The sequence below is a fragment of the Zootoca vivipara genome, chromosome Z (assembly GCF_963506605.1).
Source record: "Zootoca vivipara chromosome Z, rZooViv1.1, whole genome shotgun sequence".
Taxonomy (NCBI): Eukaryota; Metazoa; Chordata; class Lepidosauria; order Squamata; family Lacertidae; genus Zootoca; species Zootoca vivipara.
The window spans coordinates 17,727,448-17,745,497 of NC_083294.1; the positions used below are offsets into that span (position 1 = coordinate 17,727,448).

Genomic DNA, 18,050 nt, shown 5'->3' on the forward strand with positions numbered 1-18,050 from the left:
TGGAGAATCTGGATCTGGGGGAAGGGGGGAGATACATTATTATGTCTAAAACAATATAATCATACATGAGCTAATATTAGAATGATGAATCATTGTTAGTAAAAATTATAGGCAGAAGGGAAAATTTTAATAGAATGAATAAAGGGAAAGTAGAAATATTTGGTTTGAAATATTAGATTAAAGGTGATATTAATAAATTATAGTTGAATATAGAAATAAAGGATTGAGAGAGTAATGTTTAAGATGTGTTAAATAACAATGAATACTGTCTAAATAATATTGTAATAGGGACCCAAGGTGGGGAGTGTCGAGGGAGTCTTAAGTGTTATGATCAAGATTTAAGTTAGAATTTTTGTTTTTCTGTATTTTTGTATTTTGTATTTTTTGTGTTTTGTATTTTTCTTGTGTTTTGTATTTTTGTATGTTTTCTGTGTTTGAAAATCTTCAATAAATACATTTAAAAAAGAAAAATTCAGGTTCTTTTTAGTGTAAAGTTCTTTGAAATTTCAGTTTATAATGTATATAAAACAGATAGAACAATTATAATGGGAAAATTAAAGGATGAAAAATAACTAGAAAATAGGCTTGTAGAATAAGTACAGTTGCATATGGGTTAAAGTAATAAAGTCGCAATAAAAAATAGAATCGGAAGGGATCCCAGTGGTCATCTAATCCAACCCCCTGCACTGCAGGAATAATTCTAGATTTGCCAGGCTTGGGACAAGGGTTGCCTTGAAAATTATGCTTCTACTATATATGTCGTATGTCATAAAACAATGTCAAATCACTGATATAAAATTATGTATCATTTTCTCCATTATATCTCTCTTCCAGGGTGAGTTGTATCAACTGTCCAGTGTAAGATTTGGAGCTATTTTCCATTGAGTTACAATTACTATTCGAGCTACATTGTATCCTCAAAAATGAGAAGTTCAGGTTCTTGTTTGGGTGGGCTCAAATGCATGCATACAACCAGAGGCCCCTGGACCTCAAAGTGAAATCTGTAATTGGCTACACTGCTTTGTCAGTTTTCATTGATTCACACGCCCCTGATATTTGGCCATATTTCACCCCTCACCAGGTGGTGATACAGTGGTTGAGGTTTTCACAAGTTAGACCTGGGTTCAGTTCTCTGCTCAAGCCATGAAGCTTTGCTAGGTGACTTCCAGTCAGGAACTCTCAGCTTGACCTACCTTGCAGGATCGTTGTTGATGGCAAAGGGATAATAAAACCAGACCAATTAGGTTCTCATTGCCAGATTTTACACCAGTTAGAGAAATTTGGATTTGATAACTGCTGGAATTGCTCTGACAGAGGAGGGTATTATTAACTGTGCCATGTCTGATGAATGCAACTTGAGAATCTGAGGGGATTTTGACTCAATGAGTCTTGTAGCCTTCGCCTTCTCCTGTGGGAGAGATTAAGCCGATTGCTTGGAGTGCCATAAAATGTTACTGTCACATTGGCTCATTTTAGAATTGTAAAGTTGGAAGAGAACCCTAGGATCATATATTCCAACCCATAGGTAAACTGGTCCCAAGTGGTCTTTAGGGGAAATGGAGTGCAGTTGCTTCCTGGAAATGCAGGAATAAGTCTTTGCCTGTTTCCTTTCAGAGTGGGAACCTGCCATCAGAATTGGGGTGCTGGACTGCGGGGATGAAGTGAACTATGAGACCTGCAAAGATTATGGGGTTCAGTACTATCCCACTTTTAGGGTAAGTGACTCCAGGAACACACCTGGCAGAAACATTTCTGCTTATTCAAACAGACAGGGATGCTTGTGAGTTCTCTCCCCCACCTTTTGAATCTTGTGGTACCAGTTTGATCCTAAAGCCAGTCATTAGGGCTCCCCAGGTGACATAAGGAGAGCCTTGCTGGATCAGGCCATTAACCCATCTAGTCTGGCATCCTGTTCTCAGAAGTTGCCCAACCAGGAAAAAGGGCTGGGCAAGCCACGAGGGAGGGAGAGATTTGCAAGAGGATCTTTTTCCGGGGGGGGGGGGGGATGAGTGTTGAAAGACCCATCCTCTCATTTGCCAGGCTTACCTAACCAGCTTCAACATTCAAAAATTCACGAGGTGGTTCATTTGCATTTGGATGTCTTGAGGAATGATGATCGGGAGTGATTCTCCTGCAAGTTACAAACTTAAAAGGCTTCAAGGTTGCTTTTTTTTAAAAAAAAGTATTGGTGTCTAATGAGCTGAGCTGCTCTAGAGGTGCTTGACATGATTGCAATCAAATTATCCAGGGGATGGAGTGGTTCTCCTATGAAGAAAGTTTGCAGCGTTTGGGACTTTGCCTCTGAATACCAATTGCTGGAAAACATAGGAGTGGGGAGAGTGCTCTTGTGCAGGCTTCCCACAAGCAACAGGATGGTGGACTAAATGGGCCAATGGCCAGATCCAGCAGGATCTTCTTACGTTATTCTGTTTATTATGAGCAGTGATGGTGGCTATTCTAATAAAACCCTCTTCTCTTTTCTCTTCCAGTATTTCAGGGCTTTTGCCAAAGACTTCACAACAGGAGAAAACTACCATGGTAAGACCAATTCTCTAGAATATGCGCTTTATTTACTCAAAGCAGCAACACTGGGGACTCCTGTATCAAAAGACTAAAGAATACTCAAGTTGGCTTAAGAGAAAACTCTATTTAAGCCCATAACATTTAAAACACACGCTCAAGCAGCAATCATCAAAGCCTGATAAGCAAAAGATGGTTATTATGATCTCATTAAATTCATTTACCACTTGATTGTAAAAAACTGCTCAGATTGGTTTATAAAAAGATAAAACAAGAAAATCAATAAAAATGTACAATAGTTTAAAACATACAGAAGTTAAAATACTGCAACAGATTAAAATCCACAACAACTTTTTAAACATCTGGACAGCTTTGTCTAAATGAGAATGTTTTGAGCAGGTGTTGAAAAGTGTACAGTAAAGGCGCCTTCTTGATATCAATAAGCAGGGAGTTCCAAAGTGCAGGTGCCGCCACACTACATGATCAAGATCTTACAAATGCAGAATGGTTATTATGTGGCACATATAGTAGCACCAGTTCCACTGATCAAAATGGTCGAGTGGGCACATGTGGAGTAAGGTGATCTCATAGGTTAATGTGATCTCATAGATCAGAGGTTTTCAACCATTTTGAGTCCATGGCTCCCTTGATGAGCTACATTCTTTCGGTGGCAACCCTGTGGGGCTCAGGAGCCGAGTTTTGTCACCCCTTGCCTGCAGAGTTGGCAGCCTCTTCCCCTTTCTTGAATACCCTCCCTTGTGGAGTGTTCCCTCAACCTCCTCTCCTGCTAGTGGACTGACTGGGCTCCCTTGCCCACTTGCTTGCTCACTCTGAGGCTGCCTCAGCTCCTGGCAACCACCACCCCCTGACCAACCCCAGAGGCACCATTTGCCTGCTGAGGTTGTAGCCAGGGCTGCTGCAATAAACAGCCGTGCAAGCCTTTGGGAGGCAGAGATGCGAGAGGGCATCAAAGGAGGGAGGGAAGGAAAGAGGGACAGAGGCCACCAGTTGAAAACCACTGTCATAGGTTAATGTTGAAATAGGGTTTCCTGTGTTCGACTCTTGACAGGGTCTTCTTGGGCAGATGTAGTCACCTCCAGATCTTCCTCTCAGAGACACCAGGTGGCATTGAGTGATTCAGGCAACTAAGTGTTCCAAAATTCTGTGTGCCTCCTCTACCAGATCAGAGGAAAGTTGTGAATGGAGCCATTCTGCTTGTCAGCAGGGGAAAGAACAAAGTATGTTAGGAATCTGCACGGAGGTGTACAGTGGTACCTCGGGTTAAGTACTTAATTGGTTCCTAGGTGCCATTCGCACCCCGAAAAGTACTTAACTTGAGCGGCGATAACACACGTGTGCGAAGCGCCGATAGAACGCGCGGCGGAACCCGGAAGTAAACATTCCGGGTCCGCGGAGTACTTAACCTGAAAGTACTCAGCCTGAAGCGTACTTAACCCGAGGTATGACTGTATTGTTGTTGCATTGCAGGGGGTTGGACTAGATGACCCTTGGGAACATTTCTAGCTCTAGAAATCTATGATTCATTGTTGTTCTCTCTCCTTAGCAGGCTCTGATCGGGAACTGCAGACAGTTCGTCAGACCATGATCGACTTCCTGCAGAATCACTCCCGGGAAACGAAACCTCCTGCTTGTCCCCCTTTAGAGCCAATCATGTGAGTACTTTGCATTCAGTATAATAAGTTGTATAGACAGGGACAGCCTACACTCTGGTAACCTTCTAGATTAGACTATTGCAATGTGTAATAAATGGGGCTGCCTCTGCGGATAGTTTAAAAACTTCAGCTGAGGCAGAATTTGGGAGCAAGGTTGCTCACTGGGGCAAGATGGTCTGAGCATATAACACCAATTCTGGCTTGACTACACTGGCTGTCAATTAGTTTCTGGACCTGATTCAAAGTGCTGGTTTTCATCTACAAACATAAGAAGAGCCTGCTGGATCAGGCCAGTCGCCCATCTGGTCCAGTATCCTGTTATCACAGTGGCTAAACAGCAGCTTGTAGGAAGCCAGCAAGCAGGATTTGAGCATAAGAGCCCTCTCCCCTCCTGTGGTTGCCAGCAACTAGTATTCAGAAGCATTGTTGCCTCCAACTGTGAAGGCAGAGCTTTGACCTTTTGGCTAGTAGCCATCAGTAGCTGCCTCCCCCATAAACTCTTATGCGACTCAGGACCCAGGACCTCAAGGACAGCCCCTCTGAATGAACTGACCCAGACCCTGCAATCATCGCCTGAGGCCTATTTTTATGCCCCCCCCCCCATGGGAGGGGGCCGGGGGGAGAACAGGGCCTTTTTGTGGGATGCAAAGGGTTAAGTGCAGTCAAGTCACAACAATCCCTAGATAGTCCACTTGGAGGACTGAGGAGGAGGATATGACTAAGCGTAGTTTCCTCTTCCTTCACATGCAAATGAGTTGAGGAAGTGGCAGATAAATCCTGAAGGAAACAGCCATTTTCCCTCTCTTGGACCAGACCTCTTGGACTACACACATCTTAGTGAGTCTCTCCCTCAAGGCCTCCAGCCTAGAGAGAGAGATGAGATGGAGTCTCACTTCTTATAAGTGAACTTCACAATGTATATATTACCTTTTAACTAAGCAAGTCTACCTCTTGAGTGTGCTGTACCTCGAGATGCTTGTAAGTAAACATCTTTTATACTTTTAAGAGCATTGTGTTGTGTCTTTTCTTTTAAGAGGGAAAAAGGGGAAATACCAGGAAAATACACTTTATTTTAGTGGCTTAAATCAAGCCTGCGCAAACGTTCTTCTGCTGTGTATTTTGCAAAAGGGGAATGTTTTACTCTGCTAAAGTTTTGTGCTTGCTAGCGCAAGCGGGGATAGGATATATTAAACAATATCTCCTCATCCACATTCCTGAACATTCCCACAAAGGGTTATTGCGGCCCAGAGTTGCGTATTTTGTGTATTTTTGAAGGATTGATTTGGATTGTGATTTTGAACTCTGTAGGATTTTTCCAGTTAGGATTTCCTGGTTGAGCACATGGTCTCTTTGTTCTGCAGTGTGCTTGGGGGATTAACTACCCCTCCCCTCCCTCAGAGTTTACAGCACTGAGAAAGCTCAGAGGTAGTGAAGATATTTTTGAGATTTTGAATTTGATTTTTGAAAGATTTTTGAATTTTGGAAATTTTTGAAGTTTTAAGATGGCAAGCTCCAGTTTTGATAGTGAGGCAAGACCAAGTTTTATGCTGCTGGATGACAATAATTTTGTGCAGTGGAAGCAGCGCGTTTTAGTTTATCTTGCTGCTAGGCGTGTTCTGCAGGCCATTAAGGAAGAAAAGCCTACAGGAACCGATGCAGAAGCTTTAGCTAAGATAGAAGCTTGGAGTATTAAAAATGATGAAGCCAAGCACATAATTTTGAGCAGTTTGAGGAATGAGCATCTATCAATGATAAATTTTGAAGATGATGCATCTAAGATCCTAGAGGACATTGAACGCATTTATGCACAATTTACAGAGCATTTTAAGAATTTTTCTGAGATTGTTCAAAGAATTGCCCTTACTCCCAGAGCCTTTGATGATGTGACTAAAGTAACGTTTATGCTTGCATCATTGGGACCTACGTTTGCTCCATTTAAAAGTATAATGGATCACACAAAGGATTTAACTTTTAATGAGCTTATCAACCATTTAAGAGAGGAATGCAGAGATAGCCTTGATTCTCAAGAAAGGAATCCAAGGAGGAAGGATAGCAGCTATGCATCCAAGCATTTTGGAAAGTCCAGACAGACATCTAGAGAAATAATTTGTTTTAAATGCAATGGGAAAAACCACATAGCAAGGAACTGCAAGAGTCAAAATGGGGATAAAGTTGAATCCCACCCCTCAAAACCACAAGGTGTTAAGAAGGGGAGTCATGAGCAAACCATGTTGATGCAGGAGAGGAGTTTAGCTGTCCAGGATTGTGAAAATAAGCGCAATAAGTGGATTCTTGACAGTGGAGCGAGTTCTCATTTCTGTTATGAAAAGGAGTATTTTAATGAGATTAATGGGGATGAAACCTCTGAAATTGAGATTGCTGATGGCAACATTGTAAAGGCAATTGGTTCAGGAACTGTGAATTTGAAATTCAACGTAGATCATGAAACAATTAATACTAAGATAACTGAAGTTAAGTTTGCACCAAAGCTTAATTGCAACTTACTCAGCGTGTCCAGTTTGGACAGGAAAGGTTTTAAAATTACATTTGAAAAAGGACAATGTATTGTGACTAAGCATGATGAAGTTTATGTTCAAGGCACACTAAAGGATGGTGTATATGAGCTTAATGTTTCAGAGAACCAGCAGAACCAGTCTGCAAAGGTGGCGCAACCAAGTCAAAAGGACGAAGGAAGTCTGGAACTCTGGCACAAGAGACTTGGACACAGAGACACCAACGTTATTCTGGAACTACAGAAAGGTGATCTTGTGAGAGGTCTGCAGGTAAAGCAAAGCAACACAAATACACCAACATCAAAATGTATAACTTGTGTTAGTGAGAAAGCAACTAAACCTTCTTTCCCACGTTGTGCAGAGAAGAGAAGCACTAAAGTATTGGACATTGTCCATACAGATCTATGTGGACCAATGAATGTGTCTTCTCTAGGAGGTAATAAATATATTTTGATATTTTTGGACGATTTCTCGAGATTCTGCGTAGCCTACTTTATCAAGGAGAAGAGTGAGACAGTGGAATTGTTCAGGGACTATCTTAACATGGTCAAGAACAAGTTCCAGCGAGCCCCTTCCATTTTAATGTCCGATAATGGTGGGGAATTTTGTTCACATGAGATGCAGGCCGTCATGGCTAGAGAAGGCATATCACACGTGACCACAGTTGCCTACACACCCCAACAAAACTCAATTGCAGAGAGGAAATTTAGATCCATTTTGGAAATGACAAGGTGCATGCTAAAGGAAGCTAACTTGTCACACAGGCTGTGGGGTGAAGCGGCTCGTTGCTCAGTCTATCTTCAGAACAGACTGCCCACAAAAGGCGCAGAGCGCACACCATTTGAACTTTGGCATGGAAAAGCCCCAAATTTGTCACATATACGTGTATTTGGAAGTTTGTGCTACTATCATGTGCCCAAGGAGCACAGACACAAACTTGATTCCAGAGCGAAGGCAGGGATCCTAGTTGGGTACGCTTCTGGAGGAAAAGGATATAGAGTCTTGGATCCGCAAACTGGCAAGACAAGTTCGCAGCATGTAATTTACTTCGATGAGCAAGGCAAAGTTGATACAAAGGACACTGCCATTGATTGTTCCAAGGAGCCACAGGATGAGGAATTTGTGATTTTTCCTTTTGAACCAATACAAAGTACTAATCCAACTTCTAGTGTCGTAGCACCCCCTATAGGTGACACCCGAGAAGACGTGGAGGTCCAGGCCCCTGGCAGCACCAGAGACGAAGATGATGACGAGCAGCTGTATGGGGATATGCCACTGCTGGAGGAGGATGAGGAAGCTGATGCGGTCGAAAGACCAGAGGTCAGACGCTCATCCAGAACCAACAGAGGTGTTCCACCATTACGGCTGTCCTACCTTACAAGGTCGGCGTCTCCACAGGAACCTTCCAAATGGGAAGAGATAGAGAGGATGCCACCAGATGAAGCCAGTCTCTGGAGGAAAGCTGCTCAGGAGGAGATAGATGCACTTCATCGGAACAGGACCTGGACACTCACAGAACTACCTCCTGGTAAGGAAGCAATTGGAAGTAAATGGGTGTTCAAGGTTAAAAAGGGTTCAGAAGGGGAGGTGCAACGCTACAAAGCTAGGCTTGTGGCACAAGGTTTTTCCCAGAAGTATGGAGAGGATTACGATCAAGTGTTTGCACCGACAGTTCGATACAGCAGTGTCAGACTACTTTTAAGTATTGCAGCATCTAAGCAAATGTCAGTTTACCATATTGACATTGCGACAGCCTTTCTTCACGGCGAAATTTCTGAGCAGATTTATATGAAGCAGCCCAAAGGTTTCATTAAACCAAATGAGGCACATCTAGTGTGCAAGCTGCAGAAAGGACTTTATGGTTTGAAGCAAGCAGCGAGGGCTTGGAACCAGAAACTCCATGAGATGCTGGTGCAGCTTGGGTACAAGCAAGGGACTGCTGATAAGTGCTTGTACACCAAACAAAGGAATGGACAGTTTTCGTACATTTTAGCCTTTGTTGACGACCTTTTAATTTCTACGTCAAATGAGAAAGACTATAAAGACATAGTCAAACACCTCAACAGGGAAGTAGAGGTCAAGGAACTTGGAAAAGTGAAATACTACTTGGGAATTCAAGTTGAGAGAGAAGAGGATGGATCGTTCTTACTCAGCCAAAGGCAAAAGATAACTGAACTGATTGAAAGCATGCAGATGCAGGACGCACACCCAGTTGCGACACCGATGGCCACAGACTTCTTGAAGAATCAACAAGGTTCGAAGTTGCTGCCAAACAACACGCAATACAGGTCAGCGGTCGGCAAACTTTTGTATTTGGTTACCACATGCAGACCTGACCTGGCAAGTGCAGTGGGGATCCTAAGTAGGAAAGTAAGTTGTCCCACTGAGCATGATTGGGCTGGAGTTAAGAGGGTTGTTCGTTATCTAAAGGGAACCATGGACTGTAAATTAAAACTGCCAGCTGTCAGAGACCCTAAACTGCTTGGGTACACTGATGCGGATTGGGCTGGGGACAATAAGGATTATAAATCCACAAGTGGCTATGTTTTTATGTATGGGGACGGAGCTATTGCATGGGGCAGCTATAAACAGAAATGTGTAGCTTTATCGTCCACAGAATCTGAGTACATTGCGGCTTCGGAAGCTTGCAGAGAGATCCCCTGGCTGGATCAGCTCCTGAAGGACTTTGGCGTGCCAAGAACGGGACCTGTCAGCTTGATGGAGGACAATCAGAGCAGTATGAAGCTGACACAAAGTGAAAAGTTCCTTGCACGCACCAAACACATTGGGGTCAGGTACCACTACATACGCCAGGTGATCGAGGATGGACTTGTTGAAATGTGTTACTGCAACACTGACCAGATGACTGCAGATGTCCTAACAAAGCCCCTGCCAAGAGAGAAGTTCCAGGATCTTCGTGGCAAGCTGGGACTCTTGGGTGGTTGATTAAAGTTATTTATGTATGTTTTTGTGTATGTTGTGAATTGCCTGAGAAGGGGTTTGTGGGATGCAAAGGGTTAAGTGCAGTCAAGTCACAACAATCCCTAGATAGTCCACTTGGAGGACTGAGGAGGAGGATATGACTAAGCGTAGTTTCCTCTTCCTTCACATGCAAATGAGTTGAGGAAGTGGCAGATAAATCCTGAAGGAAACAGCCATTTTCCCTCTCTTGGACCAGACCTCTTGGACTACACACATCTTAGTGAGTCTCTCCCTCAAGGCCTCCAGCCTAGAGAGAGAGATGAGATGGAGTCTCACTTCTTATAAGTGAACTTCACAATGTATATATTACCTTTTAACTAAGCAAGTCTACCTCTTGAGTGTGCTGTACCTCGAGATGCTTGTAAGTAAACATCTTTTATACTTTTAAGAGCATTGTGTTGTGTCTTTTCTTTTAAGAGGGAAAAAGGGGAAATACCAGGAAAATACACTTTATTTTAGTGGCTTAAATCAAGCCTGCGCAAACGTTCTTCTGCTGTGTATTTTGCAAAAGGGGAATGTTTTACTCTGCTAAAGTTTTGTGCTTGCTAGCGCAAGCGGGGATAGGATATATTAAACAATATCTCCTCATCCACATTCCTGAACATTCCCACACTTTTCAGTGGAGTCTTCCATTTTGTGGAATGCTCTCGCCTGACACAACCGTCACATATCTTTAGGTGCCAGGCGAAAACAGAAGACTTTCTTTTACTCCTGGGAAGCAAACAAATTTGCCAAACTGTTTGCTAACTGTTCATATCAAAGCTCCCAGAATCCTTTCTACTGTTGATTAATCACACTGCTACATGCAGTACATGGTTTTATCACTCCGCAATTGATTTGGACTCCAATGGACTTGGCAGTAGGGCAAAGTGAAGGAGAAATTATTGTTACTTATTATCTTTATTTGTTCCTGCATTGCAGGGGGTTGGACTAAATGGCCTTTGGTCCCTATCAACTCTGCAATTCTAGGATTCTATTTAATCCCACCTCTTTCCCTGATGAACTAAAGGAGGCCTCCAGACAAAATTGAAAACCTAAAAACATAGAAAAGAAATAAACGTGTGTGTGTGTGTGTGAGAGAGAGAGAGAGAGAGAGAATAAGGGGGGGGAGAGAGAGAGAGAGAGAGAATGAGAAAGAGAAGAGGATCTGTTAAAGCATACTGGTAATTACAAGAAAGATGATCCTGCACTTGTGAAACAGTTAAATTCCCTGTCAAATGACTGTTGTCTCTTTTTTTTAAGGCCAGAAGAAATGCTTTCTCTCTTGAATAAAGGCTTTCAGCATTTCACTGCTGTCATCTTTGAAAGCGCAGACTCGTATGTTGGGCGAGAGGTAATGTAATCTTTACCTAATCAGGCCAGGGGCTGATCTAGGCCAGCATCCTGTCCTCACAATGACCAACAAACTGCCTGTGGGAAACCAGTGTGTGGAACACAAGCACAAGTTTCCAGCAACTGGTATTCAGAAGCATTACTGCCTCCAACTGTGGAGGTAAAGCACAGCCATTGTGGCTGGTAGCCATTAATAGCACTCTGTGAATTTGTCTAATCCTCTTTTAAAGCTATCCAAGTTGGTGGCCATTACTGCCTCAACTCCTGTGGGAGGGAGTTCCATGGTTTGAGTATGCATTGCTTAATTCATTAGGGGGTGCAGCAGGCAGACATGCTGTTGTGTGTGCCTCATGTTGGAAAAAGCTTTTGTGGGGTTTGAAATGCCTCAGTGAGTTAAGGAAAGCTTATTGACTGCAAGGAAGGTCACTGGCCACTGGGCTATGAGTGTTTGTGTGTCTTTGGACTGGAGCCCTTTCTGCAAGCTGGGTGTTTATGACATTATATCTGGCCTTATTACTGGGACCTGAGACTTAACCTTCCATTTCTGGTCCTCATTAATGCAGAATCGCATTAGAAAACGTGACGATAAAAGGTTTTGAGGCAGTAGGAAGTGGAAAGAAGCTGGGATTTGTGTTTGGGTTTATGTCCCTATATTAAGACATTTTGTTCCAAGAACTGGCCAAGGAATTGAGGTCACCCTTTGCCTATGGGGGGTTAGGTTAGCCGCTCAAGGCTATAATCCTGTGCATCATTGCAGATAAATCCTGTTGAGCAGAGTGGGATATACTTGAGAGTAAACATAGAATCCTAGAATTGTAGAGTTGGAAGGGAACCCAGGGTCATCTAGTCCAAACCACTGCAATGCAGAAATATGTGTGGGTTCTTCGTCCTGGTCTCTCTCTGGCGAGTGAACCATAGCATGTCTACATCTTTTGAGTAAGCTTTGGCTTTCTTTGCAGCGAGAAAGGTCAACTTGCAGCAGCATGCATATAACCTTTGTGTTTTTCTACCCACACCCAGGTGATCTTGGACCTGAGTCAGTATGAAAACATTGTGGTAAAACGAGTGCTGGATTCCAACACGGCTTTTCTCAAGAAGCTCAGCATTACCTCTGTCCCTTCGTCTTACCTGATCTATCCCAATGGATCCCATGGATTAATCAACATGTAAGTGTGAGCAGGGGTGAGTTGTGATGTGGTGAATTTCAATAGGGACAAATGTGAGGTTCTGCACTTGGGCAGGAATAACTTGATGCACAAATATAAGATGGGTTGCCAGCAGTCCATGTGAAAAGGATCCAGGGGTCTTAGTAGACTGTAAAGTTCACACCACACAAGTCAACAGTGTGATTTAGCAGCAAAAAAGCTAATGCTATTCTAGTTTTGGCAGAAGTATTGTGTCCAGATCAAGCAAAGTGACAGTACTGCTCTCCTCTGCCTAGGTCAGACCACACCTGAAGTACTGTGTCCAGTTGATGATCAAGGGCCTGGAAACCAAGCCTAATGAGGAACAGTTGAGGGAGCTGGATATATTTAGCTTGGAGAAGAGGAGATAGGATAGCCATCTTCAAATATTTAAAGAGCTGTTACATGTAAGACAAAGCAAGCTTGTTTTCTGCTACTTCAGAGGGGAAAACCCAAACCAATGGATTCAAATGATAATAAAGGAGATTAAAACTAAGCGTTAGAAAGAACTTTCGGAGGGTAAGAGCTGTTTGACTGGAACGGATTCCCTCGGAAGCTAGTGGACTCTCCTTCCTTTTAAGCAGAGGTCGGGTGGCCATCTGTCAGTGGTGCTTTAGCTGTGCTTCCTGCATTGCAAGGGGTTGGGCTTGATGACCCTTGGGGGTCACTTTCAACTCTACAATTTTCTGAATGTAAGAAGAGTGTGGAGATTAATAAACATTTCCTGTTACAAATGTGCAAGTTCTTGAAAGCAACCCCCTGCCCTGTGAACAGTTAATAAACCTTTTGCCAGTGATTATTGTGGAGAGGGGAAGGGGGATCTAGAAACAGCTACCTTAATAAAATGGCACAGAAACTGCTTTGGTCACCCTATATGATGATCTCTGTCATGAGAGAGACAGGGGAAATGTTTCCCTGTTAATTTTCCTTGACCTCTTTGTACCATTGATCATGGGATCCTTCTGGAGTGACTGTCTGAGTTAGGGGTGGGTGGCTTCTCTTTGCAGTGGTTCTCGTTCTACTTTGATGGTCGTTTCTACAGGGTGATGTGTGGGGAGTTCTCTTTGGATGTGCAGCCTTCAATGCAGGATTATTCAGGGTTTGATCTTTTCCCTCATGCTGTTTAATATCTACCTGAAACAGCTGAGTGGAGTTATCTGGAGTTTTGGAGTATGTTGTCAGCAATATGCTGATGACACACAGCTCTACTCCATTACATCTGCAGGTGTAGCAGTGGAAGTGCTGGTCTGTTATCTTGCTTTGGTAATATGCTGTAGGAGAGCTAACAAACTGAAGCTCAATCCCAATAAGACTGAGGCACTGTTAGTGGATAGTTTACTAGAGTGGATGGATGGGGGTGTCCTGCACTTGATGGAGTTATACTCCCTCTGAAGGAATGGGTAAACACTTTTTCGGTGCTTCTGGATCCATTGTTGTTGCTTGAAGCTCAGGCGATGTTGGTGGTGCAAAGTGACTTTCATCAGCTTTGGCTGGTAGCCCAACTGCACCCCCATCTGGACAGGGACAGCCTAAGTTCTGTTGTCTATGCTCTGGAAACCTCTAGGTTAGATTACTGCAGCATGTTTTATGTGGGGCTGCCTCTGAAGATGGTTTGAAACTTCAGCTAGTGCAGAATTTGCTAGCCTGCTTGCTCACTAGGGCAAGGCAGTCTGAGCATGTAACACCAATCTTGACCTGACTGCACTGGCTGCTAATTGGCTTCTAGGCCCAATTGAAAGTGCTGGTTTTGACCTATAAAGACTTAAATGACTCAGGACCATAATACCTCAAGTGCCATCTCTCCTATTAACCATATGAACCAACCCAGACCCTGCAATCACCATCTGAGGCCCTTCTTCACTTCTGAAGAGTTCCTGAGGTTGGCAACATGATAATGGGCCTTTTCTGTGGTGGCTTCCTGTTTGTGGGATGCTGTTCCCAGGGAGGCTCGCCTGGCGCCTTCATTACATATCTTTAACTGCCAGGCAAAAGCATTTTTATTCTCCCTGGCCTTTTAAACTGTGGGGGGTTGGGGGTTGGTGGGTAATTATTTTGTTTGTAACTATGTTAGGTATTTTTGTGTTTTTGTACCGTAAATTGCCCTGTGATCTTCAGGTTGAGAGTGGTATATAAATTTTAATAATAATAATAATAATAAATAATAATAATAATAATAATAATAATAATAATAATAATAAGCATCATGGCTTAATCTGTGTGTAGAGAGATATTTTCTCAGAGGCAGTATTTTCCCCTGTAACCTGCAGAGGAGAATTTCTGTTGAGCCCAGTGAAGATTGTGTCTTCTGTCAATGCACTGTTGTTCCTCTCTGCCTGTTGAGCTTCAGTTGTTCTTAACTTTTGCACTGTCCTTCCATACACAGTTTGAAGCCGCTTCGGTCTTTCTTTTCTTCCTATTTAAAGTCACTCCCTGGCATCGGAAGAAAACCTCCACCAACAGCCATCAGGCAAAACCAAGAAGAAAACCAGGACATCAAAGAATGGAAAGACTTTGACAAGTAAGTGGTGCTGCTCGGCTCCCCCTTTCATGGCAACAGCTCAACTCTGCTCAGAGTAGACCCCCTGAAATGAAAAGGCCTGAGATATGGACATCTGGCAAATGTGCTTTAGTTGGATGTCCATAAGTTCTATTGTTATGAGAGGGTGTAAAACCTTTCTCTATCCACCATGTAGGCATAATTGTTAAAACTACCATGTCACCTTTTACTTGCCTTTTCTCTAAACTAAAAAGTCACAAACACTGCAACTTTTCCTCATAGGAGAGTCAATCCATTCCCTTAATAATTTTGTTTGCCCTTTTCTGAACCTTTTCCAACTCTACAATAACCTTTTTGAGGCCATTAGAACTATTTACAGTGTTGCAAATGTGGTGACACCAAAATTTTGTATAATTCAACTTTTTTGGGAGGGGGGAGGAAGGTTTGCTGCTAACATGCTTTTGTTTATTGCAAGGGATGAGGTAGTGTCAGTATTTGCCCCAAGATGCAGCATACAAAAGGTCCTGGGGTGTGCAGATCTCCCCCAGGCATTTGTGTGTGAGAGAGAGGGAGAGTGATTCTGCATGCCTGATACTGAAATGAAGTGCAAAGGTTTTGCAGGTGGTCGCCCCCTTGTTCATGCACCTGCAGCAGATGAGGGCACATCACCGTTTCAGAACTCTGCCCAAAAGCCAGGTTGTTGTGAAAGCATTTCCATGATACTTGGTTTTGCTTGGATGACACCCAACCCCCAGCAAAAGTTTTGAAACTCTGACATTTCAAAAGCCACTAAAAAACCCTAATAGATGTCTGGACCGTGTCCAGCCTTGAGGGATGTGGACGTTTTTGAGCAGCTGAGTACCCCACAGGAGGCTTGTGGTGAAAGAAGCAGTTTATGACCTGGCAAATCTTCTGTCCATTGAGATCTGCCCTCTGAAGCAAGCAGGTATATACAAATCATTCAAGAATGCTGTAGATCACAAGTTTAACATGGGCCAACAGTGTGTGGTACAGCAGCAAAAAAGCTAATACAATTCTAGGCTGCACCAACTGCAGTCTTGCATTCAGAGCAAGGAAGTAATAGCACCTCTGTATTGTGCCTTGGTCATACCACACCTGGAGTACTGTGTCCTGTTCTGGGTGCCACAATTTAAGAAGGATATTGACAAGCTGGAACGCATGTAGAGGAGGGTGACCAAGATGATCAAGGGTCTGGAAACCAAGCCTTATGTGCAATTGTTTAGGGAGCTGGCTTCGTTTAGCATATAGGAGAGGTGACTGAGAAGAGATTTGATTGCCCTCTTCAAATCCCCAATGTGCTGTCACATGGAAGACAGTTTCTGCTGCTCCAGAGGGGAATACCCCCACATCTGAGGCAAGGAATGAATCTACCACATATTGGTTACTTCTGGGAAGATACAGCAACCTCAGAGCACAGACTGCTAAGGATAAACCCTCTTTTTGACATGTTGGTGATGTCAGTTCTCCAGTGCTTTTGCTTTCTTCCTGGCAAACAAACTCATCTGCCCCTTTGAAAATTCCCATTCTCCATGTGTGTTGCCTGTTTTCCAGATCCAAGTTGTACATGGCTGACCTTGAGTCCGGATTGCATTACTTGCTCAGGATCGAGCTCGCCACTCATAAGACTCTGGAAGGAGACAAGCTGAATACCTTCAAGGATGTTGTTTTGCTGTTTGCCAAGGTAAACGTTTCTGATTTTTTTATTGCATTTGGTAAGAGCACCATAAATCTGGCCCCATGGAGGACTCTGCATCAGCCGAAGTAAACATCCAATAAAGTAAACTTTGATGTGTTTATGTGGAGGGGAAGAATTAACAGCCACCAACCCTGCAGCCCATCACAAAGGTCAAATTAAAACCAAGGCTGCTTTTTGCTGCCTTTCAAAAGCAACAAAATCAAAAAAGTTGTGGAAAAAGGCTTCTTTATAAAGCAGATTACAGGATATGATATGAGAGCCATCTTCAAATATCTGTAGGGCTGTTATGTAGAAGATGGAGCAACTGGCAGGGACGAACCAGCAGTCAATCACACTGTGCTAGGTGTTGCCCCATGAATTAGTTGCTGAGACTTAAGGTTCCTGCCTCCTCACAGCCACCTATGTCTGCTTTCCAAAAAAAAATCAAAGCATTGGATGACTGTGCCTGCGTGGCTGTCTTTGCTCTTCCTGCTTCATGCCTCTTTCTGGTTCTCAGAGACTGGGTGGTAGGGAGCTTGACACAGCAGGAGGGGGAGACACCCATGACTCTTCAGCAGCCTGAGTCCTCTCTTTCTCTTAGCCTCTCTCCTACCACCCTCCTGTTTCAGCTTCTGCCTCTGTTTCTGGACTTCTCTCTGCCACAGACTCTCCCTGCTCACTAAGCCCCGTCACCTCTTCAGCTTCTGACACCTTCTCTTCCTAGTCTCCCTCTGACCACTCATGGTTTTCCCACCGCCACTCCCCAAGCTCCACTGGTTCCTCCTACCATTCTTCTGTGTCCAACCAGTCCATGACATCAAGCTTTATTTCTCCTGCTCTGGAAGTTAGGACCTGAACCAACAGATTCAAATTGCAAGAAAGGAGATTCCAATCAATATTAGGAAGAACTTTCTGATAGTGAGAGCTGTTTGACAATGGTTTGGACTCCCTCAGGAGGTGGTGGTCTCTCCTTCCTTGGAGGTTTTTAAGCAGAGGTTGAATGACCATTTGTCAGGGATGTTTTAGTTATGATTCCTGCATTTCAGGGGGTTGGACTACATGATCCTTAGGGTCCCTTCCAACTCTACAGTTCTATGATTCTATGAAAAATCCAGACAAGCATTTTCTGAAATTAAGAGTACATGTATTTCTCTCCCAACAGAGCAGTGGGAATTGCAGCCTGCATTCTGTTGATGTGACCTGGGCTTTATCCTCCCCTATCCCTAAGATTTTAACTCCATTTTGTTGAGCCTAAATATCTCAGTGTGAAAACAGCTGGGCTGATGCCAGATTACTGGGTGTCTTATACTGTACTTGCTTTTTCTAAAGAATAGCACTCAGAGCATCGCTAAGTCGCTGGGATCTTTGCTCAGTGTTCAGGCTTCGGATTTTGATTATTGCAGGATTAGCTCCTTGGCTGCTAATGCTGCTTGCAGCAACTCTGCTTCATAAGACCTGAGCTCCTTTCTGCTCCCTCTGAGAAGCCTTCTGAGTGCTCTTTGAGATTTGTGTGGGGGAATCTGGTGTGAATTTTGTTGCCTGAAAGCTGCCTCTCCTTATTTCATGTGCAGTAAGGAGGATCAAACTGATCCTTTGCCTTCTCTCTTTCTCTTTGTTGTTGCTGTAAAGTTTCGTCTTATAATGCATATAAAA

The 18,050-nt window shown here is 43.5% G+C and overlaps 1 protein-coding gene across 2 annotated transcripts in view; it reads left to right on the forward strand.

Moving 5' to 3' along the window:
* Positions 1–18,050, forward strand: part of QSOX2 (quiescin sulfhydryl oxidase 2) — a 35,099-nt gene that overhangs the window by 7,040 nt on the left and 10,009 nt on the right. The window contains exons 2-8 of one of the 2 annotated variants that reach the window (XM_035113176.2): positions 1,615–1,715; positions 2,490–2,538; positions 4,088–4,193; positions 10,931–11,021; positions 12,041–12,186; positions 14,588–14,722; positions 16,274–16,403. In XM_035113176.2, the coding sequence (XP_034969067.2) occupies positions 1,615–1,715; positions 2,490–2,538; positions 4,088–4,193; positions 10,931–11,021; positions 12,041–12,186; positions 14,588–14,722; positions 16,274–16,403 (758 nt within the window). Of the gene's footprint in view, positions 1–1,614; positions 1,716–2,489; positions 2,539–4,084; positions 4,194–10,930; positions 11,022–12,040; positions 12,187–14,587; positions 14,723–16,273; positions 16,404–18,050 lie in introns of both variants that reach the window. The other variant, XM_035113175.2, reaches the window with a different exon arrangement.